The 24,393-nt window shown below is 41.0% G+C and overlaps 10 protein-coding genes across 10 annotated transcripts; 7 read left to right on the top strand and 3 right to left on the bottom strand.

Moving 5' to 3' along the window:
* Positions 1–389: 389 nt before the first annotated feature.
* On the top strand, positions 390–1,011 carry ATC70_011641 (uncharacterized protein; the record flags this gene model as incomplete). The annotated part of the gene is made up of 4 exons (XM_064830828.1): positions 390–429; positions 489–649; positions 703–880; positions 935–1,011. The coding sequence occupies 4 exons, from the start codon at positions 390–392 to the stop codon at positions 1,009–1,011; spliced, it is 456 nt and encodes a 151-aa protein (XP_064683330.1).
* Positions 1,012–1,180: 169 nt separating this feature from the next.
* ATC70_011640 (uncharacterized protein) lies at positions 1,181–1,466 on the top strand (the record flags this gene model as incomplete). Its single annotated transcript, XM_064830827.1, has 2 exons — positions 1,181–1,278; positions 1,355–1,466. The coding sequence occupies 2 exons, from the start codon at positions 1,181–1,183 to the stop codon at positions 1,464–1,466; spliced, it is 210 nt and encodes a 69-aa protein (XP_064683329.1).
* Positions 1,467–2,245: 779 nt separating this feature from the next.
* ATC70_011639 (uncharacterized protein) lies at positions 2,246–3,272 on the bottom strand (the record flags this gene model as incomplete). Its single annotated transcript, XM_064830826.1, has 2 exons — positions 2,246–2,359; positions 2,424–3,272. The coding sequence occupies 2 exons, from the start codon at positions 3,270–3,272 to the stop codon at positions 2,246–2,248; spliced, it is 963 nt and encodes a 320-aa protein (XP_064683328.1).
* A 5,341-nt stretch (positions 3,273–8,613) lies between these two features.
* Positions 8,614–9,255, top strand: ATC70_011638 (uncharacterized protein; the record flags this gene model as incomplete). The annotated part of the gene is made up of 2 exons (XM_064830825.1): positions 8,614–8,898; positions 8,956–9,255. 2 exons carry the CDS (start codon positions 8,614–8,616, stop codon positions 9,253–9,255), a joined length of 585 nt encoding a protein of 194 aa, XP_064683327.1.
* Positions 9,256–9,845: 590 nt separating this feature from the next.
* On the bottom strand, positions 9,846–10,683 carry ATC70_011637 (uncharacterized protein; the record flags this gene model as incomplete). The annotated part of the gene is made up of 4 exons (XM_064830824.1): positions 9,846–10,240; positions 10,297–10,377; positions 10,433–10,476; positions 10,529–10,683. The coding sequence occupies 4 exons, from the start codon at positions 10,681–10,683 to the stop codon at positions 9,846–9,848; spliced, it is 675 nt and encodes a 224-aa protein (XP_064683326.1).
* A 400-nt stretch (positions 10,684–11,083) lies between these two features.
* Positions 11,084–13,101, top strand: ATC70_011636 (uncharacterized protein; the record flags this gene model as incomplete). Its single annotated transcript, XM_064830823.1, has 7 exons — positions 11,084–11,171; positions 11,232–11,315; positions 11,373–11,449; positions 11,504–11,806; positions 11,868–12,442; positions 12,506–12,636; positions 12,776–13,101. 7 exons carry the CDS (start codon positions 11,084–11,086, stop codon positions 13,099–13,101), a joined length of 1,584 nt encoding a protein of 527 aa, XP_064683325.1.
* A 450-nt stretch (positions 13,102–13,551) lies between these two features.
* Positions 13,552–17,016, top strand: ATC70_011635 (uncharacterized protein; the record flags this gene model as incomplete). The annotated part of the gene is made up of 7 exons (XM_064830822.1): positions 13,552–13,738; positions 13,797–13,941; positions 14,032–14,063; positions 14,127–15,959; positions 16,015–16,453; positions 16,535–16,799; positions 16,870–17,016. 7 exons carry the CDS (start codon positions 13,552–13,554, stop codon positions 17,014–17,016), a joined length of 3,048 nt encoding a protein of 1,015 aa, XP_064683324.1.
* Positions 17,017–17,293: 277 nt separating this feature from the next.
* MSM1 (methionyl-tRNA synthetase) lies at positions 17,294–18,806 on the top strand (the record flags this gene model as incomplete). Its single annotated transcript, XM_064830821.1, has 5 exons — positions 17,294–17,340; positions 17,398–17,489; positions 17,547–17,671; positions 17,744–17,980; positions 18,048–18,806. The coding sequence occupies 5 exons, from the start codon at positions 17,294–17,296 to the stop codon at positions 18,804–18,806; spliced, it is 1,260 nt and encodes a 419-aa protein (XP_064683323.1).
* A 372-nt stretch (positions 18,807–19,178) lies between these two features.
* Positions 19,179–21,062, top strand: ATC70_011633 (uncharacterized protein; the record flags this gene model as incomplete). The annotated part of the gene is made up of 6 exons (XM_064830820.1): positions 19,179–19,478; positions 19,536–19,625; positions 19,697–19,891; positions 19,956–20,094; positions 20,243–20,497; positions 20,557–21,062. 6 exons carry the CDS (start codon positions 19,179–19,181, stop codon positions 21,060–21,062), a joined length of 1,485 nt encoding a protein of 494 aa, XP_064683322.1.
* A 2,373-nt stretch (positions 21,063–23,435) lies between these two features.
* Positions 23,436–24,023, bottom strand: ATC70_011632 (uncharacterized protein; the record flags this gene model as incomplete). The annotated part of the gene is made up of 1 exon (XM_064830819.1): positions 23,436–24,023. One exon carries the CDS (start codon positions 24,021–24,023, stop codon positions 23,436–23,438), a length of 588 nt encoding a protein of 195 aa, XP_064683321.1.
* Between the last annotated feature and the right edge of the window lie 370 nt (positions 24,024–24,393).

The raw sequence follows: 24,393 nt of genomic DNA, 5'->3' as shown, positions 1-24,393 counted from the left end.
AAACAGAAATCATCCTTTCTGCGTGTGTATATAAAGTCATCTGTTTATGATTAAGCTTGTGAATTATTCTGTGTCCTTTTTTCTTGTGTATCGTTGTGACAAGGGCGTTATATGTCAGTCTATTTGACGCTTTATCTGATATTGGAAGCATGCATCACAAATGTAGGCCAACCGCCAGAAGCAGCCACTAGGAAGACCTTCAAGATTTGGAATTAGGCTTCTGATCAGAGCAATTTTTAGAGAGCCATTTGCTTATCCAGTTATATCGCTTGCTTAGTCATTCATCAATTGATTCGACTTGATTCAATCCCTCAATATATTTTTCTATTCCAAGCACAGTGCAATTCTTTTTTCTTCTTCACTTACATTAACCTTTACAAGATACTCAAATGGTCAATACACCCACATTAAATATCACAGACCCATCAGGTAGGGGCATGAGCCGCCATGCCAAATTTGCCTTGTATTCACAGCTAGCATCGAAATAGACCAGACATTGAATGTCCCAGAATTTCCCTCTCGAGATGGCCCTCAACGACTTGTTGCAGCAGCTACGAAACAGCCTCGTAATCGAGAAAAAGTCAGATTAGAGCCTGGCCATTCACCTTTAGATTGGGCCAAGCTGACAAGCTCTGGAAAGGATCTTCGAGTAAGTATCAGTTTAGAACAACTCTTCCCGCATGGTTCTCAACCAGTTAGTAGGGAGTTCCACAGATTGGTAGATACACATTAGAACAAATTAGAGAGCATAGAACACCTGAGGATGCTTGGACAGCTATCCAAGGGAAAGTGTACAATTTGACACCCTATCTCAAGTTCCATCCAGGCGGAGTGAAGGATTTGATGCGTTGCGCAGGGAGAGATGGTACAAAGCTATTCAGTAAGTTGCTTTCAGGGCATCACAAAAGAGTGCTATTGACATGACGTTATATAGTGCTGACTCATTCTTGGGTGAATATTGATTATTTAATGGATAAATGCTTGGTTGGATTCTTGGTACCTTCGAATTAGTAGATGTTGTTACCCTGTAAATGTATATAGATAAAGTTTTAATTACGACATGCCTCTTCTTTGCCTTTCTTCATTTGGGTGATGCATGATCAGATGTCTTCAATCTTTCCCTCTTTCTTTGCGTATTTTTAGTCCTCTCTTGCTCCTCTTTTCTTTTTCTTCACCCAACATGCCAGACGACACTAAATCAAACCCGCCTTTCTGGAATCCAAGAGTAGATCCTAGCACTATCAAGCCCGTAGAAACCCTCACCTTCTCTAGACCCAGGTAATGCGCTCATCTCTCTTTGAAACGTGTCCCCCAAAGTTTAATCTTAATGTTGTACCCAATATGATATTGACAGACCGTATGATTACTCTGGCGTCGCTTGGGATCGAAAGGATTTTTGGTATCAAAAAGAGCCCATGACTGAATACTACTATTGGAAGAAGCAAGATGGAAGGGATAAGAAATAGATTTGGGTGCACAATTGCCATAATAGTGTCTCAAACAACAATCATTCGTTTAAAGCCTTGAAGTATACAGACGCAGCAAAATAGGTCGCCGATTTGTATCGTTTGCTGTATTTTATGCAAATAAAAAGTTACAGAGTGATGCCTATGTGAGATCACAGCATTTGGACACTGTTGACACCAAAAAAAAAATGCCTTGTTGTATGTTTAAGATTGAAACTATGCTGCTCCCCCCAACAATACAAATGCCATTGGCATTAGGTCTCAACATTGCGATCTGCAAATCTGATAACAATTAATTTCAATTGTAAAGCACCTTTTGTGATCTCAGGGATGTCTTATCATTAAAAATACAACATTTTTAGTCTGAATTCATCATTGTCTTTACGCACAACGTTTTGAAAGGCGGTATTAGTCTAAAACAGCAGCCCCTTGAGACGGAAAGCTATAAAGTGCATGGCCTGATAATTAAAAGCAATTAGAAATATAAGGCCCAAGGCGCGGATACAATGGGTAATCATAGATTCACAAGCACTCAACTCGAAATTTCAAGACCAAGGTGCTCAAAACAACATTGCAATACATAGAAAAACCTTTGTCCGTTGCAAACTCTAGCAAAAGACAAACAGACAAGACAGCCAATTCATTCTATATTAAAAAAAAAAAGATCAACAAGTTTTATGTAATAAAATTTGAGAATTATAAAGATATGCGAAAATATAAAATCAAAAAGGGATGTGTAGTAATTGTATGCTAACTTTTTTCTTCTTCTCTCTTTCTTTTTACTCGGGAGCATGAGAGAAAAGGTAAGAAACTGATTCACCATTGTGAGTTCTACGAATGGCTTCAGCAAGAGTAGGTGAGATATCAATGACATCAAGCTTGGGGCAAATATCCTATCATCATGACAACAGCATCAGTAAACCCTACTTCCGTTAGCTATACTCATCATCAACTTACCATCTTATCTTGGTGAGGGATTGTGTTGGTAACAACAAGCTTCTCGATAACAGAGTCATTAATGACCTTGATGGCCTTTCCAGAAAGGATACCATGGGCAACGATAGCGTACACTTTGACAGCACCATTTTCCATCAATGTCTTTGCAGCCAAGCCCAAAGTACCACAAGTATCGGCCATATCATCCACCAAGATGGCAATCTTATTTTGTACATCACCTACCAACACCATGCGAGAGACTTCGTTGGCTCTCTTACGTTCCTTGTGAATCAAAGCGAAATCCAATTCAAGGCGATCAGCAATAGAGGTAGCACGCTTAGCACCACCAGCATCGGGAGAAACAATAATGGCATTTGTCCAGTCAGGAATCTTGGTACGAATGTATTTGATCATGGAGGGCTCACAATATAAATTGTCTACAGGAATGTTGAAAAAGCCTTGGATTTGAGAAGCATGAAGATCCATAGTAATGACATGGTTGGCACCAGCAACGGTCAACATATTGGCGGTTAATTTAGCAGTGATGGGAGCACGGCTCTTGTCCTTCTTGTCTTGACGAGCATAAGGGAAACAGGGGATAACGGCAGTGATTCTACGAGCAGAAGCAGTTTTACAAGCATTGATCAAGATCAAGAGTTCCATTAAATTGTCATTGATTTCACCACAACCAGATTGGATGATAAAGACATCCTCATCACGAACAGATTCACCAACAGTAACAGAAGTTTCTTGGTTGGAATACTTCATCACAACAGCCTTGGCCAAGTCAATACCAATACGCTTAGCAACAAGCTTAGCGAGTTCAGGGTGTGAGTTACCAGTAAAGATTTTGATAGCGTTATCAGACATTTTGAAAGAAGAAGGGGTATGTATGCGTTTGTGGTGTGTGTGTGTTGTGATTTGCGTGCGCTGTGGTTGTGATTTGCAAGTAGATGTGTGTATAAAAAAGAACAACGAGGGTTCAAGCTTATGATTTTGCTATCCAAATGTTGCTATTTTGTTGTCTATGAAAAGAGAAGAAAAAGAAGAGGAAAAAAAAAATCTTTAAACATAGTCCCATGTGCGATTCAATTCCCGGGTGACTTTTTCCAAACGAGTATCGATTTGCAAGGTTCTTGGTTACTGAATCTTTCTAGAAACCAATTGATCTCTTGCTAGAGCATCCTGTAAATGTTGCTGGCTAAAGATAGTCAAATAGTATGTAAGATGTTTGATGCTGAAGCAGTTCCCATAATAGATAATAACGATGGATACAATGCCACATCAAAACACCATCATTGTGGGATGAGTGTGTGAGTCATACCAGAGATGGCTGTCAATTTTTTTTTTTTTTTTTGGGACGCTAAGAAATTAAAATGATCCCATGTTTCCCATTCATTGCAACGGAGAGAGGCACACTGAAATTACTCGAGTACAACGACTGCCAGGGCTTCATGGTGTACGACACTGATCAAAGGTTGCCCAATGTCAAATTTGATATCTGGAAACACTTACTTCAACATGGATACACATTTGCCTAGATCATTAAATATTTCCATATTCCAACAATACCGTTTTCATTGGGTAACCATAACATTTAGCTGATATCCATGTAGCGTGGGGAATTAGAGTTTTTCGATCGTATTTTCAAATGGAAGAAAAAATTTATCCTTCAGAATTTCACATGTCAATGCCTCAATAACGATTAAGCGAATGCCAGTTTCGTTGGTTTGAAACAGCACTGGGATGGGACGATCAACATCAGATCCTACAGTCATCTTGATGGAGCCCTGATAAGATCGAGACAAAAGAAGGCATTGCGCTGCATTGGAGAACGAAGACTTGATTTATCGCTGTACCCTGATGATTTCCCTTTCCAAAAGGCATTTGTCCATGTAAGTTGATTCACAATAAATTGATCATGTATTATTTTCTCTGCTTTCCGATTTGCCTACCATTCCTAAGCGGATATGATATGGACCACCTATATTTCAGCTAATTTTATACAGTAGTATACAGGACTTGTGTAAGATCTACAGCGACTTTTTTGAGAGATTGTCATTGCAAAAGACACCTTTATAGGGGGAAACTCCCACAAAAGCAAAGAAAAATATTCGGACTAAGCGATAGTTTCTTCAGCTCCATGATCCCCGTTTGATCAGAATCGCAATCATCATTGCCATCATCATTGTCACCATTAGAAAAGGCATTTGGGTCAGTCAATAGCAGTGCCGCCCGCCGCCAAAATCGATTCAAACTCAGTTTACTTTATTTTTTTTCTGCTCAATATTGGACAGATTTGATCTTTTTTCGACTTGACAGAACTGTTTTATGAGATTCGACTATATAAATGGTGTTGATCACCCGATGCTTCCTAATACACTCTTGGAGTGCTTTTCAAGGCGCTTCCAATGGTACCAAGTAAAATGAATGTTTTTAATGAGCTTATTGAGTAATTCCAAAAAATATGAAATAAGGTTTTTGGCCAAAATGTCAAAATTTTGCATATGAAGACCTGATAAAAGTGGTTTCAGAAGTTGCTTTGGATCGAGAGAAACATTTTGATTTGATATATACCATAGTACAAGTCTTCATTTTCAAGATGAAGAATGCGATTGTTTGATTTTTGATGAAAAGCATGAGGGGTACCTCATGGTTCTTGGTCGATTTTTGACGATATTTTTTAGGCCCTCAAAAAGTTGAGCAAAGGTGTCAGAAAGTTACTACTACTCAAGTGCAATTGTTTGGCGCCATTCTGATGGCTCAAAAAGGTCTACATGCCAAGATATGAAGGCTTGAAAGCTGTCAAATTTGGTTATGTTTCATACATTTGCTTATCAATAGGCTCATTTTTGTTATGATGCAAAGACGTAAAGATATTGTATACAGTAATTCAGATTTAGAGCATATTGCTACATCCCAATATTTAGCTTCAAACATTAGGCTGAGTGGCACTGTTATATTGCTGTATCACAGCGCAGTGATACAGTTTATTATTGAGGTGGTGGCGGCTGTAAGGCACGCTGGACATTCTAGACGCAATAGATAGTCTTCATCTAGTCCTTTCCTTTCATAACGTATACTAGAAAACTTGAACACAAAAGGGTCGTCGTAGCCAACCAGAGATTATAAGCCGGTCTCCCAAGAACATAACGCATCTAATTTAAGTGATTTCTTGCCTACTATTTGGATATGGATTGAATGATTTGTGATTTCCAGGCAATATGTGGTAGCATATACCTTACCATATTGAAGCAAACATGCAAAACCAAAGTAACCAAGCAGTAAATTTGGCTTCTCATTTTCATTATTAATAAGCTTACCAATAACACAACATGTTAAAATTTGCATGAATTAGCTTTACCAAAACCAATACGCCGCCTATTCGAATTAGAAATTACACAGGCTGTAGTATTACTCTTTTAGAAGATATCAGCTACCAAAGATGTAATTCATGCTGTGTAAATAAACTCTATAAAGCAATATATAACCAAATTTGACAGCTTTCAAGCCTTCATATCTTGGCATGTAGACCTTTTTGAGCCATCAGAATGGCGCCAAACAATTGCACTTGAGTAGTAGTAACTTTCTGACACCTTTGCTCAACTTTTTGAGGGCCTAAAAAATATCGTCAAAAATCAACCAAGAACCATGAGGTACCCCTCATGCTTTTCATCAAAAATCAAACAATCGCATTCTTCACCTTGAAAATGAAGACTTGTACTATGGTATATATCAAATCAAAATGTTTCTCTCGATCCAAAGCAACTTCTGAAACCACTTTTATCAGGTCTTCATATGCAAAATTTTGACATTTTGGCCAAAAACCTTATTTCAGATTTTTCGAAATTGCTCAATAGGTTCATCAAAAACATTCATTTTACTTGGTACCATTGGAAGCGCCTTGAAAAACACTCCAAGAGTGTATTAGGAAGCATCGGGTGATCAACACCATTTATATAGTCGAATCTCATAAAACAGTTCTGTCAAGTCGAAAAAAGATCAAATCTGTCCAATATTGAGCAGAAAAAAAATAAAGTAAACTGAGTTTGAATCGATTTTGGCGGCGGGCGGCACTGCTGTTGACTGACCCAAATGCCTTTTCTAATGGTGACAATGATGATGGCAATGATGATTGCGATTCTGATCAAACGGGGATCATGGAGCTGAAGAAACTATCGCTTAGCCCGAGTATTTTTCTTTGCTTTTGTTGGGCATTTTTATATCTAACAACGCTAGTCAGCCTGGCTTGCCAGCAAAATACATGTAATCGCAGCTTTTTGATCGTGCCTTGCAGCATTTCAACATGGCATGCAGGCAGTATGCCTTCCATTAACTCGCTTAAAAGAGGCTATTGCCGCTGGCTAGAAACATAGTTCGGCATGTGTCGAGGTTGTCTTTAAAACTTGTATCAGAATGTTCATTGGGAAAAATAGCTGCAATCTCGTTGACAGCTGGCAGATTCTGAGAGCGCCTGTCTTCACTGACAGCTAGCTCCACTCTCATTTGAGGGTTGAATCGAATGTAAGCATCCACGTTGATATGATTTCAGGCTTTTCGCCCTTCTTCACTTAGGATCTCTTGGACATGTTCATAAATGCAAACAAAGGTTTTTTTTTTTGAGCCTTGTCCGGTACTCAATATCAAATAGCTGCCTAATATTGGCAAACAGCATCTCAATATATACATATAAACAATGTAAAGCAATAACAAGCTAGGCCTCAAGTATATGCTTCGTCATGGAAAGAGACAGACATAAAAGTATAGCATTCTGTATTATACAAATCAATATACCTAATGTTGCGCTCAAGTGCCATAAGTATGGAATCAGTAGGTAGCCGGATTTAAGCCTGTTCCTAAGGCTCCTCATCAAGTTGAATAACAAGAAGGCATTGCTCCATTGTAGTATCACTTTGAAGGTTGATTCCAACACCAATAGTTACTTCTTCCACTTTGATCCATGGGCCTCAGCATAGCATACAGTCGTTTCCATTGTTTGTTTTGCCAACAAAAAAAAACTCCTCTCTGAAAAAAAAATCCATGTTGTTCAATCAATCCCATATTCCACTGGTAGCGCATAAATCAGCACTTGAAAGAGCAACTACCTTTCGCTCTGATACTGACCTCACCGTGAAATCAAGTAGACTTCATTCAGTTCAACTTGAAAAGCTGATGCCTTTCTCCAAATCACATCTCCCACATCCAACTCATCAACACCATCAAATAAAACGATCAAAGTGTGTATATTTGACAAGATTTCTACATATAGATACTTGCCCAAGCCAAAATCTTAGTTCACCATTCAAATGAACGGATCCATCTCTCACAGGACGTAAACCTGTTTTGGCATCGTGAGAGTCCGCTTTTCCTTCAACGTCTAAAGTGTCAGCAACATAAAACCAGACCTGCCTCTATCATCCGTTAAGGAAGAAAGAAAAACAAGTTACCTCCCCGCGTAAATCACGCCAATTCAGGTACGTGCCAAAGCACTGTAGTATAGTAAAATACTAGACCCAAGCTAAAGCGGCCGCTAGAGAGATAAACCGATCGTACATTGCATCTTCACTGACCAGAAACGCAGAGAGTTCCATTCTTGATACTTACGGGGCGATATACTTCCACCAGGCCTGAAGAGCTACTAATTCATGCCAATAAAGACATTATTTTTATTTGAGTTTTAGAAAAACCAAAAAAAAACGTCAATCAAAAGAAAAGAAAACATCCTTGTGAGAACAAAGTAGTTAACATTTAAAAAAGCTAAAATGTCAACCGCCTGATGAGTCAAAAGAATTGCCCTCTGATAAGATTCTTGTTTCAATTGACTGAGAGCAGGTTTTATTCATCACAAGGCCGGATCGCCATGTCAGAAAAAACCAACATGGAAACAAGCCAGTTTGGGAGGGTTAGGGTTGGGAGTTTCATGAACGTTGGCTCTCCACCGTAAGCAAAGAAGTAAAACTAAAGAAGAAGAAGAAGACGAATGCAGAATACGCGTTTGGATTATGTAGGCTCCGAGATGAGACGTCATTTTGAGGTCCAATGTCCACAGACACACACACACACACACACATACGCAATTTGATTACGCGGAAATGTTACTCACATAAAGGTTCTTTTTCATAAAGGCTTTTTTTCTTGTATTTTGCTTTATCCATCATACCTTTTTAGCAACCTATATATATATATATATACACAAAACAGATAATACAACATGGAGTGTCTTTTCGGAATTACAGGCAATGGATTTACTTTACTCGCTGCCGATACTATCAGTGCTCGTAGCATCGTTGTCATGAAAGGCACTGAAGATAAGTCTCGTGAATTGAACGCGCACACTGTTTTGCTCTACACTGGTGAACCAGGAGACACTGTCAACTTTGCTGAATACATTCAACGCAACATCAAGCTCTACGGCATCAGAAACGGTATTGAACTTAGCCCTAAAGCCACAGCCACTTTTACCCGTCGTCAACTTGCTGATTCACTTAGAAGCAGAGTAAGTTCTGTCAACATTTGGATAGCTGCTTGATCATCTCTAACCCGTTTCTGTTAGCACCCTTACTCAGTCAATTTGATTATTGGTGGTTATGATGCAAAGAAACAGCAACCCGAGCTTTACTGGATCGATTATCTTGGAGCCATGGCATCATTACCATTCTGTGCACAAGGCTACGGTGCTTATTTCTGTACATCACTCATGGATAGATACTACAAAGAGAATATGGATGTCGAAGAAGCAAAGAAGTTGATGAGCATGTGCATACAAGAACTCAAGACTAGATTTATCGTTAATATGCCAAATTTCAAGGTTCAATTAGTCGATAAAGATGGTGTACATCAAGTTGAATTGTAGTCTACTAGCTTCATTAAGGCAGAATACATATAAAAACGATTTAAATATATAGTTTATTCAGCGTGTTTGCGTGGGTTCAGTTATCTCGGCGTATCTGGGTAGCGTTGAAAGGGAAGGTGAGTAGGCGGGCGGAGGAGCATCATGCTGTTGCCTTTGTAACCTTCTGCTCCTTCTCTGCCGCCTTCTTTCTATTTGATCCTGTTCAATTAAATATAATCTCTGCCAGAAGAAGGAGGATGGATACGCTGGAGATGGTACAGTGATATGGTGATTTGTAACGGGCAGGCGTTGTGATTCTTGATTTACTAGCATCTGTTGCGCCTTCCTGCGCTTACAGTGCATCCTGATCAAGCGATAAGCTACGAATGCACCGAGAGCTGGAATTAGCAAGATGAGCCATTGTAACTTGGGAGTATTATTATCATAGACTGTTGCATCTTCTTCTAAGGTTATGTTCATTTTGCGTGGGAGATGAAATACATCAAACAAATCAAAAGAGTATGTGGTCCCATCTCCTTTCATGTAGTATAGCAAAGTCATCTGATGAGGTACATATATACAGAACACACAAATATTTAATTTTTTTTTTTTTAGTTGGAAGGAATAGTCTTTTGGAGGAATTGAGCAATATCTCTGATCTCCTCTTCATTGGCAGAATGAGGAAGACCTGGATACACCTTTCTAGTGACATTGTAGCCCATGGATTGTAATTTATCGGCTGATTCAAATCCATATTCAGGCTTTACAACAGGATCAGCGTCGCCATGACACATCAGGATGGGTGTCTTTTTGTTGGCATCACTGGCAATGCTAGGAAATTTAGCTGATAGGCCGAGCCATCCACTGCATCCAACAATACCAGCAAGCTTATATTCAGATGTTAATCCAGTCAACAAGGCAAGCACACAGCCTTGAGAGAAACCACCCACAATGATGCGATTGGCCGGGATGCCGTTGTCTACTTCATCACGGATGATACGGCTCACTAATCAAACACAGTGTGAGCATACAGCACTACCAATGGATTAGGCTGGTATGTACCTGAAGTAACGGAGGCAAGCATGCCCCTTTCATCCTCATCCTTCAAACTAAACTTGTCCAAACCTGAAAGATCGAACCAAGCTAATATAATCCAATATCAATCACTGTAAGCCCAGGATGAGTGCATCAAACTTACCAGGCATAGGGTAGCCACCATTCAGACTGACTGGTTTGATAGGTCTATACAATCGAATTAGCTATACAAGAAGTGCTCGAGTTGATAGAATCATACGCGTTGGGTAAAATCCACTTGACGTGAGGAAATAAAGGCGAGAGTTGCTCGGCCAAAAAAGACCAGCCTGACCCAGTGTCGCCGAGGCCATGACACCATAAAACAGTGGCTGTTTGCTTTGTCTTTGCAGCGACTACAACAGAGGTAAGAGACATTGTGGGCTTCTGATGAGGGGTAAAAATGAATTTTCCTTTTTCAAATGCTCGAGAATAAGGGCTGTAATTGAACGTGACGGTATTGCTTGAGAGGCATCCAATGATTACTGCTATGAAAAAGGGGGGGGGGGGTAATCAACGATTGAAACATGAATTGCCCACTTATGTAATTGGGATTTTATCATCCACTCATTGGATATTTACATGAGAAAGTAGGTATGCGTATCTGTGAATAGCTGCAATACCAGAACATAGCCACATTTCGATGTAACCCATTCTCCAAAGATGCAGATGTTTGTATGCAAAACGGGATGGCACAAGTTTCAGGCCCCGTTGTGTTGTGTTGAGCAAAGCACCTCCTTAAAATGAAACGAGTCGCCTTTTTCTCATTGTTGCTACTATGGTTCTCGACGAATATCAAGCATTAAACAAGCAAAGCAGCGATTGCACACTGCATTTTTTGGCTCAAGTCGAAAAGCAACCCACATGTAAGAGATACACATTGTGCACTGCTCAAATGACAGACCTTATTTACCACTGTGTTCTAGTCTCTTCTATGACCGAGAAGAGTTCGTTTTTACAATTACTTTTGAAAGATTTACAAAGCAACAAGGAGACATGGACCGAAGAGTGTAAGATAGTGGGTGCGATGGGACTACATACACACATGCTGATGATGTGGGCCATAGTAAAAACCAAGGCATTGTCTGTTATCAGAATTCTAGGCAGAGATCAAGCTGGATCAGATCCACTGTTCACCAAAGAGGCAAGCTAGTTCAATTACGCATAAAAATACATCCAAAGCTCATCCATCGACTAGGGAATCATGGTGCTTATTCAACTGGCTGGCCTGTACAAGCCCACCAAAGTCATTGACACACCCTCCTCCCAAGAAGCACTCAAATGTATCTGCAATAGCATCTTTTTAAATGAATCAGTGAAGCCCTATTTAGAAGAGGAGCATGTAGTGGATTCGTGCTTGTATGTGCTGCAGTCTGAGGATCGTTGCCTTGGCTTGGAAACTCAATTTCTGACATGCCGTATTCTTTTCTTTCTGACCGTACATCGATCTGATCTAGTAACATCACTGATCAAGTCAAATGTGGCAGAGGCTATTACCAGGGTACAAAGAAAAACATACCACGATGCTCATTCGAATGCTCACAAGTGCTTTTTTTTTTCAGGTCCTTTCCTCCAATTTAGCTCTATTAGAGGATCCAGCTTTGAGGATCCAAAGCGACCAAAATGCACCCATCAACCCCTGGACGGTGACTAGCGAAGCACTCAAGCTCCTTTTCAATCTCATGATGGTGGAGGCTCGTAGTGAGAATGCTATGGACACGAGTCAAGCCTTTAAAGAGTGTCTAGTCCCCATCCTTCGCTTGATATTCCATGTTCCGTTTGCAGAACCACAACCCTTGGTACCGCCCCATGCACAGGCAATCCATGCCTTGATGCAATTTCGATACACAGCCATTGCGCAAGTGTGGTCTGAGCAATCGCAGTGGACCCGGCAACTCTACAGTAAAGACGGCGACAATGACGATGATGCACATGGATACAGATATATAGCAAACACTTTGGTGGATGTGCTAGACAAGAGCATCCATGTGCTCATTCCAAGCGGTGATCCAGACCATGATGGCAGTCAGTCAGTAGATGCGACTATTGCACCGCTCCTACTGGTGTTGTTATGTTTGGCTGAAGGCGATGAAACATTCAAGCAAGCCATGATCAAGCAGATGTTACCTAGAGAAAAGTAAGTGCCCATCAAACAAACAAGCAAGCATGTGTGTATATAACAAGCGCATTCTTAATATAGAGATCGATTAAAACCTGTAAATGAAGGACCTGGTTTGCCTGCATACTTGATTAGGCTAATGACAAGTACGATGATGCCTCAGACTCGAGATGCAGCCTGTGAGGCCTTGTTTGTTTTGTGTGATAAAGATGGTAAATACGTCAATAATGAGCAAGAGAGATAAAGAAAACAAAAGGAGGGAAAATAGGGTCAAGGGGGGGGGGACAAAGAAAGGGATGATTTGATTAGGTATCGATGGAGATGAACTCACACACACACTCTATTCAATAGCAAGCAAGTTCACACAACAAGTTGGGTATGGCAATGCAGTTGGATTCCTGGTCAACAAAGGCATCGCTATGGAGCCACCTCAAGGCGGCACCGAAGCCGAGGAGGATGTGAATCCCATCACTGGCCAATATGTAAAAGAAGAGAAACTACCCGACTTGAAGGATATGACAGATGAAGAGAAAGAAAGAGAGGCCGAGAGATTGTTTGTGCTATTCGAACGATTAAAGAAGACTGGGATTATTGACGTTGAAAACCCCATTGCAAAAGCCATGCAGGAGAGCCAAGGAAGATTTGAAGAGATCGAGAGTGATTCAGACAGTGATTAAAAATAAATAAAAACTTGTTATTTTCATGTTGTGTATCTGTGTTTGTATGTGCGAGTGGATGATCCTTAATGCTTGTATGCTGTACCATTCATAGTGTGTGTGTGTGTGTGTGTGTGTGTGTGTGCTAAGCTGCTGCTGCTGCTTGATATACAAAACAAAAAGACAACCCCCTTTAACCCTCCTTGTTCCTCTTGCTCTTTTTTAATTGTATCAAACAGTAGTGTCTCTCTCATTCTCTCTTCCTCTTTTCTCTTACTACCTAATCACACACACACACACACACACACGCACACTCAGTTTTCATCCATCAAACTAAAATATATACTCCTTACTTGTACTTATTCTTATAAGCTCTCTTTCTCAAGATAGATCACACACATTTTCTTCTCTGCTTATAGATCATTACAATACACACCATAGTCCTGTCGTTCATAGTCACCTACACATCTCATGTCTGCTGCTGCCACTGCAAAACCCATCAAATATCGAACATCTTCCACAAGCCAGAAATTTTGGCCTCTGAAAAAGTTCAATCTTACCCATGGAAAGACAATCGCTGTAGTAGTAGATCGAACCAAGAAACCATCACCAGCCACAAAAACCATGAAAATAAACACGGCAGACAAGGCCACTCATGGTAAGATGTGAAGCAATTGCAATATTATGAATGATTTTAATTGACACATAACATGTAGTCGTACCTGCAACAACAGTACCAGCTGCTACTGCTACCATCACTGCCACTACACCACCACCATCACCACAAGCAGCAATGTCTATAGCCATCACAGATGACAATGCACAACAACAGCAGAAAAAGTCAAAAAATAAACGACTCAGGTGAGTCTTTTTTTTTTTTTACTCCTAGATATCCATGTCTCTCCTATGTGCCCATTTCTCAACTCATCTGCATAATAATTTACATCTTAGCTCATTACTTTCATCGAACCGTCGTCAAGAAGGTAATTAAGACCATCCCACATCAGCCTAAATTTAGAAAAATTCATGCAAATGTCGCTTTTCAGATGAACCCACGAGTGGTAAAAATGCATCCAATACGCCTACCATCACACGGAAAGCAGGCAGAGAGATGAAGGCTAGAACTAGTGGCAGAAACACCAATTACATGACAGCAAAGACTGCTGGATCAGGTACACTGACGAGAACACAATCACCTCCTTCCTCAATCGCCACGACGACATCTCCTCCTACTACCGCTACCGCTGTTTTGAGTAGAGCGCAATCCATGGCAAGCAAAACAACCACCACCAAAAAACCTTCCAAGCACAGCAGACCTCAATCGCCACCCTCAAAGCAATCAGCAGCCACTGCAACCAGCAACAATGACCAACCGAAAATCATGCTGGAAAGTGTGCAGCAACAGATTCAACAGGAAGAGAAAGAAAAGTTCAAGAAGCAACATAAAAAATCAGCCAACAATGATGTCGACTATGATTCAGCCATTGAGGATGAACAAGAAGATGACAGCAAACAAGACATGGTTCATGTTGTTGTCAATACAACTACAGTTGATAATAACAGTAATGATATAAAAGATAATAAAGGAGATGTTGTTACTGCATGTATCAGCTCAAGTAGCAGCAGTAAGAGTACCGCCAGTCATAGTATTCAAAGTTGCAGCAGCAGCAGCAGCAGCAGCAGCAGTAGCAGCAATCACAGTATAAGCAGCACTAGTGAGAGCTGCAGCGATACGAGCAGTAGCAGCATCCACCAACAACAGCACGCATCTCCATTACCTTCACCACCTGTGACTCCAGCAGCTACATCTTTGCCTGATGAATTCAGTATCAAGGAGGCTGCATCTACTACTGGTCCTATGAAGCTCATTCATAGCGAGCCTGCTAGCCCCACTATGTGTACATTTGATGTACAGTCCGTGCAACAACAGCACCAAAATCACACGGTTCACATGGACACCAAACCAAACAATCTGTACGTGCAACAGCCCATACAGCGTATCCATCGATTGCGACCAGCTGCTTCATTTGCTACACTACGCCAATTAGCTAGCACAAATAGCAACTATCAGCATCAGCAGCAGCAACAGCAGCAGCAGCAACAGCCAGTCAGCTACATTCAACATCTTGCAGCAGCCCCAACAAAGACCAAAAGACGACCCGTATCCTACATTGAGTTATCTAGCAACATGAATTACAATTACGCCATGGCTTCTCCTCCTGCTCCTCCTTTCGCCAATAGCACAGTAATCCACGATGACTATCTATCTGTGCATTCGACAAGGCCGACCTATTACCGCAGAACAAGCTCAGAGGATAATCGTCAACACTACCATACACGCCAAATAGCAGACAGCCATCCATCGCCTCCCTCCAGCATTGTCAATGGTGGTGGAAGACGTCTTGTTCGCTCCAACACCGTGCACAATCTCATCATCAAAGACGGTCAAGGCCATCGCATTGTTCAATGCGTAGGCTTGGACGATTCTCCTCCCTTACAGCCTTTGCGCACGGGCGAGTATCAGGACTGGTCTACTACTGCCTCTTCTACCACAGCAACCGCTGCATCCGACATGTTGGACGATAATAACACGACTGCCATTGTGCTGACTCGCCAACAACTAGAGGATTTACATTTCCAGGCACAACAACAACCATTGGAAGTGGATGCCTCTCCTGATCCACTTAGTGCTCAGCCATCACCACCTTTACCACAACAGCAGCGTCCTCGAAAGATGAAGCGCAAAGACAGCGCGAAATCACTGAGCAGCTTGTGCAGTGCGAGCCCACCAATCAACCATGACATGCGATGCGAGCAATTGAAAAATAAACTGGAAAAAGAGCGGGCTACAGTAAAAGCGCTTCAGAAGCAGAAAGAAGGTCTGTCTTTGTCCCTTGCTTGATTGTTTATTTACTTACATGATTGTCTATATAGCCTATAATAAGGACGTGCTATTCCTTAGTAAAAATGTCGATGAACTCTCTGCCGATAACCAGGAATGGAAGCGAAAATTTGACATTGAGAAATCAGCTAAAGAAAGATTTCAAGATGATTTATCGTCCACTATGGATAAGCTGAACGAAGCCACAGAGCAGATCAGGCAATTGGAATCTCAAAACCGTCTGCTGAAACAAGAGATTGACGACAAGAACATGGAAATTCGAGAACTGGAGAAGAGCAAGAAGAGTAAATCTCCTGTAGCGCGCGGTAAATCCACAGCAACAGCATCTGTTGAAAAATCAAGTGATCGCTTGCTTGCAGCTCAACTTCAGCATTCGCAAAATCAAGTAAGGCTGCTGAAATCCACCATGGAGCAGTTTCTTCGCATGGGTGTATTCAATGATGATCTATCTAGCATGACTTTGCCTATAACGTAAGTAGATTCAGGTACGCTGTTGGTGGTTGTACACTCATGCTCAAAGGCTTCAATATATATATATATATATATATATAGATCGATTGATGCTGCCGTCTCTGAACTTCGATGCGGAAGATCCAGACAGCGTCGACATCCTGCATCTACCACAGTGACAAAGAGCACAGGTACCGATCAACAATTGGATCCTACTTGTGCAACAACATCTACAACAAGTGCAAAGTCAAGAAAATCGCTGGTGCCTGTCGATACCAAAGTAAAAGAGCCCATCAAGAGCAACAAGAGCACGCCTACAGCTGAACTGGATAATCAACTATTGGAGCTACTAAGGGAAAAAGAGATTGTAAGTGGGGCATGTGCTTGTCAAGGTGTGTGTCATCTCCGTATTAACTTTTAGTGATAATGATCATTAGCTTCAAGCAGAATATAGTAAGGTGCCTTCCAGTGGCGGTAATGCGCTTGTGCGTAGACGCAGAGAAGAATTGGAATCTCGGTTAGATACAGTAGATTCTCAAATGTGTCGCATCAAATTAAAAATGCGTAATCGCAATATACTTTAAACATCTATACATACACATCCTACATATTACATTGTACATACACATACACAGAAGAAACCTCTTCTTTTTCTTTTTCCAAGCATGAAAATAAAAATCTGATTTTCTCATCGCAAAGCATCCTACCAGGCAGTTCATTTAAGACGCATGAATAATGTCTTGATTTTGTATACGCCACAGTAGCGCCATGCAATAGTAGTCACTGGCAAAGCGGTTTAATCAAAGTGTTTTCTATCCAACACCACTTTTTTCTTTACCAACGCATATTATTATTTAACCAATGTCATTAGTACAAGAAAGAGAGAGGCGCCCCAATGCCGGTAGTCGGTAAGGACTGCAAGCTATATCAAGTATGGCAGTAAGTAACGACGCTTTGAACATTAGTATGCGCGCTTTGTTGGACCAGGAGGTCGACATGGAAGAGTTGTTTGAATACAGAGACAGTGATGAAGAAGATGAAGAGTTTTCTACTAAGGGTAAGTCTATTCTAGGAGGCTTGGATTGATGTATGATGTTGAGCCAGTACTGTATAGCCGTTGAAGAAGAGGAGGAGGATAAAGTGGATTCTGATTTTGATCTGGATTCATCAGAAGGCGAGCAAGAGCACATTGAGGAAGGAGAAGCCATGGACAAGGAGCTTGACAAGGCAGAAAAGAAGGTAAGCCCGTGTTTGTGAGATTGAGAAAAAAAAAAAGGTGCATAGATCTGAAAACCTTGATGACATTGCCAGGCACGAAGAGCAGCGACATTCAATCCACCTCCATCCGCTGCTGCGAAACCCAAGAAACCAGCAGCCACACATCCTGAGAAGAAATCAAGCGAGAATAAGAAAAGAAGAGCGAGAAGTACAACCGTGGATCAAGACGAAAGAGGTGGAGAACGTAGCACTCGATTCTCATCCAGAAAAAACACAGTGCTCAATCGTCTGCTTGTGGAAGATCAATTAAGAGAACATGAGAAAAGAAGAGTAAGAAATCGTGTGACCCAACATGCCTATCCAAGGCTTTCTATTTCTGACAGATGTATTATAATAGGCATTACTGCCTAAACGAGATCGACCAGTGATCAACAAGTTGACACAAGAAGAATTATTGGCAGAGGCGGCCATTACTGAAGAGATCAATAGAGATTCGTTGCTCGAATGGCAGCAAATGGAGGCTGAACGAAAGGCCAATGCCAAAAAGAAAGACAAGCGAGGCATTTTTGGACAGTTTGTGAGATACCATTCATTTGCTGAGAATGATGGGCCCACGATGCATAACAGTAACGAGGATGACAAAAAAGAGGAAAACAATGAGGCTGCACCTACCACAGATATTAGTAATGCAGCAGCAACCGAAAGCAACATGGATACCGACACGACTATGACTGATGCGAATGGACCTGATTGGCAGATAAGCAACAACGCTGATCTGATGGGAAGAAACCTAGTTTCGTTTATGGATAACTCCATATTGATGGACGCACAACAAGCACAAGAATATCAACTGTATGGCAAGCGTGGTGGTACGGATGCGGATAAAGATTTGGAAAATGCAGATTTGATAGACCAATTGAGTGATTGGCTTGTTCGACCATCTAAACCAAACAGACCTGTGATTTGTCCGATTACCGGTGAAGTGGCAAAGTACAAAGACCCCTCCACCGGCATTCCCTATGCGAACATTACTGCGTATCAAGTCATTCGCGCTTGCTTGCATCACGACATGAGGTGGGCTTCTACATCAGGCATCTATCTAGGTTATATACCAAGTGCCAAAGGCGTTCCTGAAGGATGGGATGCTGCCATCTGATGTACCTAGTGGCAATGAATAAATAACTATATACCCTGCTTGCATTTCTCATTGGACAAGTGCAAGTTAGTCATTTTGCCATACAACCAAGATTGGTAAATGCAAACTATTCTCCGGTTTTGCGAGGTAGCACTAAATCTCGAAATAAAAGCTTAAAAGTGTGGAGATTTTGACTCACATGACATCCTATTAGTGGAAATGCGTGTGCAAGTGAATTAGATAGACATCTCGCAATATTTTGTGGGTTACAAGACTATGATGTTGTTGACGAAACCGATTGGCATATATAAAGGGGGGGGGAGCAAATGGGGCGGTCTTCATTGAGATCAGCCCCTATTTCTTTTCTTTTTCCTTTTTCTATAGCCCTCCACCATGTCTGAAAAAACGTATGAAAAAGAGCAACAGTTCCTAGAAAAGCCAGAATTGGTCGACTATGAAGAAGAAGCCATTGGTCGTGGCGACAAAGAGTTTGTTCCTCCTACTGCTGAAGAGTTGAAGGCTGTCATGTGGAAGCTAGATCTTCGTATCATTCCATTTCTCGGTCTCTTGTATCTCTGCTCCTTCTTGGATCGTGTCAACATCGGCAATGCTAAGCTGGCCGGCATCACCAAGGACTTGAGCATCAGTGCTACGGATTACAATATTGCTTTATCAATCTTCTTTATCGGCTATGTAAGTTGTGGATCTGATCTGCTCATCATTGTATCGCCACTCACAATGTAAATGTAGATCATTTTCGAGGTACCTTCCAATATGATTTTGAAATGGATTGGCCCAAGCAAATGGATTCCCATCGTCATGATTTCTTGGGGCACTGTGGTAAGTTCTTGAGAGATACTAAGATGTTGATCATTGAGCTAACCATATTGAAAAAAAAAAAAAAAAAAAAGATGGCTTCTATGGCTGCCTGCCACAACACAGCTGGTCTCTTGGCTTCTCGTTTCTTTTTGGGTATTACTGAAGCTGGCCTTTTCCCAGGTGTCATTTTCTATCTTACATTGTGGTATAAGAGAAGCGAACAAGCAACGCGTGTAGCTTTTTTTTTCTCTTGCTCTACCTTGGCTGGTGCCTTTGGTGGTGTTTTGGTACGCGGGCTATGTGGTGCCTACATCATTGATTCGCAGCGCTAACACATTTCATCTGTTTTAGGCTTACGGCATTATGCAAATGGATGGTTTAGGCGGTCTCCATGGCTGGCAATGGATCTTTATCATTGAAGCAATTCCCACTCTTTTACTTTCTGTAGCTGCTTATTACTTTTTGCCTGATTTCCCAGAGAACTCTAAATGTAAGTATATCGAGATACCTGCTGAATGTGGGGGGGGGGAATAAACCGAGTTGATGTGTCTGTGGCCGTGTGATTTATAATCGTTGTTGCCGTGTGTGTGGGAAATGCTTAAAAACCTGTCTTACTAACACGAAAACTTTCCAAACAGTTATCAATGACCGTGAGCGCGAGATTGTTGTCCACAGACTCAGAGAAGATGCTGGTCCATCTACTGAAACAGAATTCTCTTGGGTGCAATGGCGTGCAGCCTTCCTTGACTGGAGAGTCTATATGCATTCTCTCATCTACATTTGTGGGTCCACTCCTCTTTATAGTTTGAGTTTGTTCTTGCCTAGTATCATTCAAGGCATGGGTTTCACGGATCTTCGTGCTCAGGCAATGTCTGCTCCTCCCTATGCTATTGGTAAGTGGTGTTGTTTATTCAGTGCGCAATGGTTCATGTGTTCACACTCCTATCATTAGCTTGTACATTCACCATCTTGATCGCTATGCATGCTGATAAAAAGAAGGAGCGTGGTTTGCATGTAGCTATTCCTGCTGCTATTGGTGTCATTGGTTATGCTCTCTTGTATGCTCTTCGCCATAAAGGCGCCGTGGCCATGTATATTGCTGCTTGTATCACTGTTACAGGTGTCTTTTCTCACATCCCCGCCATGTTGAGTTGGTTTGGTAACAATATTGGTGGTCATACTAAGCGTGGTGTTGCTTCTGCCATCATCATCTCCATTGGTAATGTCGGAGGTGCCATTGGTGGTCAAATCTACAGAGCAAATGATGCTCCTTTGTATGCTACTGGTAATTTGGCTGCTATGGGTTTGATGATTGGTGCTGTTACCTTTTCTTTGCTCTTCAAATTCCTCTTGGAAAGAGAGAACAAGAGACGTGATAACCTTACCCCTGAGCAATATGCTCATGAAGCTGCTACCAATATCTGCGACAGACATCCTGGATTCAGATATATGTCCTAATTGGTTGGGGAATACTTTTTCAATCACTCACCCTTTCTCTTTACTATTACTATTACCATCTACTATAACCCGTTAATTCCAATATCACGTTTTTTTTGTATTTATATTTCCTTATTTTGTTGACATTTTATCAAATATAACTGTAAGCTGCAATATTTAATACTGAAGGCACAATTCTGAAAAATCTGGTCTAGTCATTTAAAGCTCACACTGGAAACGTGAAAAGCTGAATAGAGTCATTCGAGGAGCAATTTGCAACAATGAACTAATTGGGGATATAAACGTGTAGCAGAAGCATTGAATAGTAGTATGGCTGTGTTAAAGTGCTTTTTTAATTTGCAATCCTTTTCTTATCCTCTTCAAAAAAAACCATCAATTACCCTAAGAGAAATGCATGTGCCAGCCGAAATTTACAAACTTCGACAGGCATTGTTTTTTCTCTTGAATAGGAATTTTTGGATCTTTTTCGACTTCCTTGAACTATTTTGAGAGATTCGACTATAAAAGTCGTGGTGATTATCCTTTAGAGCCTTAAGCCATCTAGGAGTACTTTTCAAGGCGCATCCAATGGTGCCAGGTAGAATAGATGTTTTGATTGAACTTGCTGAGCAATATTAGAAAATATGAAATGGGGTTTTTGGCGGAAATGTCGAGATTTTACATAAAAAGGTCGCACCTACAAAGTTTTAGAGGTTGCCCTGGATCGAGAGAAACATTTTGAATTAATACATGTCATAGTAAAAGTCTTCGTTTTCGAGGTCAAAAACGCAATCATTTGTTTTTTGATGATTTGGATGAGGTATCCCTCATGGTTTGGAGGCAATTTTCGACGATCCCAAAAAAAATCAAGCAAAGGTGCCAGCAAGTAACTGCTGAATGAGAGGAATTGTTTGGTGCTACTCTGGCGGTCTAAAACGGCTTCTAACGCGAGAAATCACGGCTCAAATACACCTAAATTTCGCTGTATTTCCTATACTTTTGAGTAATCAGAGACAGTGCACATATGCTGTCTGTATGTTCATGGATTGTTTCCATGGATATAAGTATGAAACGCCGTAGAGGAGCCAAATTTACAGCTACAGGTTGTTTATAGAGAGTTCTTGCGTAAAATGGAGGAAAAGAGCTTGGTGGCTAGCAATATTGATGAGTGGCAATTCAGTGGAGCTGTACGGACCCATTAACATCGCATACGCTACACTGAATGACCCCATTCTTGTATAGGAAAAAAGACGTTATTTTCATATAATAAGACATGAGTAGAATCAACCTATTAGTCTAGTCTATTGCTGAAGAACAAAGGGCGACATTTCACTTGCAGAATCGCGTACCTCAGATGAAGGGAAAGTAATGGGATGAAGTGATTCAGGCTGTGGTAGAAGCTACTGCCCGAATTGTTTGAATGAACGGCGTCATGGCAGTTGAACTGCGACCCATCATCAGAATGATGCAAATGATGTCTTCACCTGTCGCTATTATACAACATGTACCACATGGTCGAATGCCTATTACAACATGACTGAAAGCATGATGAATGGCACATTCTTCACATCATGATGGAGGGCGCGCCCTTTGTGTATGTACCCTGGAATGAACCCATGCGATTGATTACATGCCATCACACCTCCATGCTACGCTAATGCAATTCATTCACCACGGAGTGCCAATGCGTTTAAAGGAATTTATGGATACAATCGATAAACTTACGGACACCAAAGAAAAATAAAAGAGGCTAGGTCAATCTTTACAGGTGTCAACCACAGATTTCTGGATTCACTGTGTTTTATTATTATTGCTTCTCGTTTTTCTTTTTGATTTTCATAGTAGTATAGTCTTGGATACACAAAATTTAATCAAATGTCGTACAATGCGATGGTCTTCATGATCAAGTGGAATGGAAAGGGATCTTCGAATGAACAAAAAGAACGTTCTTGTATACAATGCGATACGTGGTTATAATATAGCTTGATTTGTACAATTTATCAGAAACAAGCGCATCTGTGTATATGGTTGAGAAATGGATGGTTTACATGTCAAAAGTACATACTCATGCCATTGTTTTTTTATGGGGTTTTTGTTTAGTAAACATAAAGGCATTTAATTTATGGCACTAGCCTATTGCTAAAAATACGCATCAATCAAGACATTTCAGGGTTTTTACTTCTATATTGGCTTTATTTATTATATTGTACATACAATAGATCTTGTTACAAAAAAAAAAAAAAAAAAGAAAAAAAATGGGAGGGGGTGGCGGATTGAATAGGACAACTAGAAAGGGGGAATAAACGAAAGATACAAAGAGATACTATAAACATGAATACAAAAAAGAAAACTCTTATACTACTTTTACAAAAAGTAGATTGAGAGATTCTTTACTTAGGACATGTGCCAGCTGATCTTGCCAACACCCTTATTCATATCACCAACAATCTTCTTGAAGAGGACAGGAGTGAGATCGAGATCACCATGGCCACATTCAGGACAAGCATCGTTGACAGTAGCAGTAGCAGTACCAGCGGGACCAGTGATGGTGATCTTCTTACCACACCATGAAGACTTCTCGCTCATGTCACCGTATTGAGGAGCGTTCAATGCAACAATGAGAGAATGGTCATCTTCTTCAGGACCACAAGCACCAGTGGATCCACCTTCAGTGGCAGGTGTAAACCAGGTTGCGGTACCAGAAAAGCTCTTGCTGGATGAAGAGGAAGAAGAAGACTTGGCAACGGTGGTCTTCTTGGAGGACTTCTTCTTGGTGGTGGACTTCTTGGACTTCTTGTGATGCTTGGACTTTTTGTGGTGCTTCTTGTGGTGCTTCTTGCGCTTCTCCAATTGAACAGGAGCAGAGGCAGCTACAACATTGGAATCAAGTTGAACAATTGAGTTGTTTTCAACGGGTGCTGCAGAGGACAGAGCAGTAAGTGCGAGAACGACGGCTGTGAATAAAGAGAAAGTGCGAGACATGTTTGATATAATGATTGGAATGAACTTTATGTGATATACGATGAAAGAAAAATTGACAATAAAACGACCAGCGTTATATAGAAAGATATGTATATGTATAAAGAGAAAGAGAAAAGAGGATGTTTTTTTTAAGCAACACTGGGGAAATGTTGTTCTTATTTATACTGATTTGTCTAATTGAGAGTGAGAGGGGAGGGGACCCACCGCCCTCCGGTCAATATAGTATAAAGAGTAACAGTACACGAACTTGTATCATTGAAACGGAGAATGCTCGACATACTAGACCTTTCGCTTTCTGGTCTACAGGTACCAAAATGCCATTCATGTTCAGGCACCCGAGGCACTTTTTTAATAATTGCTTTCCATATCT

Source organism: Mucor velutinosus (assembly GCF_035048745.1).
Source record: "Mucor velutinosus strain NIH1002 chromosome Unknown tig00001564, whole genome shotgun sequence".
NCBI classification, from domain to species: Eukaryota; Fungi; Mucoromycota; class Mucoromycetes; order Mucorales; family Mucoraceae; genus Mucor; species Mucor velutinosus.
The sequence above is the reverse complement of the archived record's forward strand: the minus strand, read 5'-3'. Positions and strand labels throughout refer to the sequence as shown.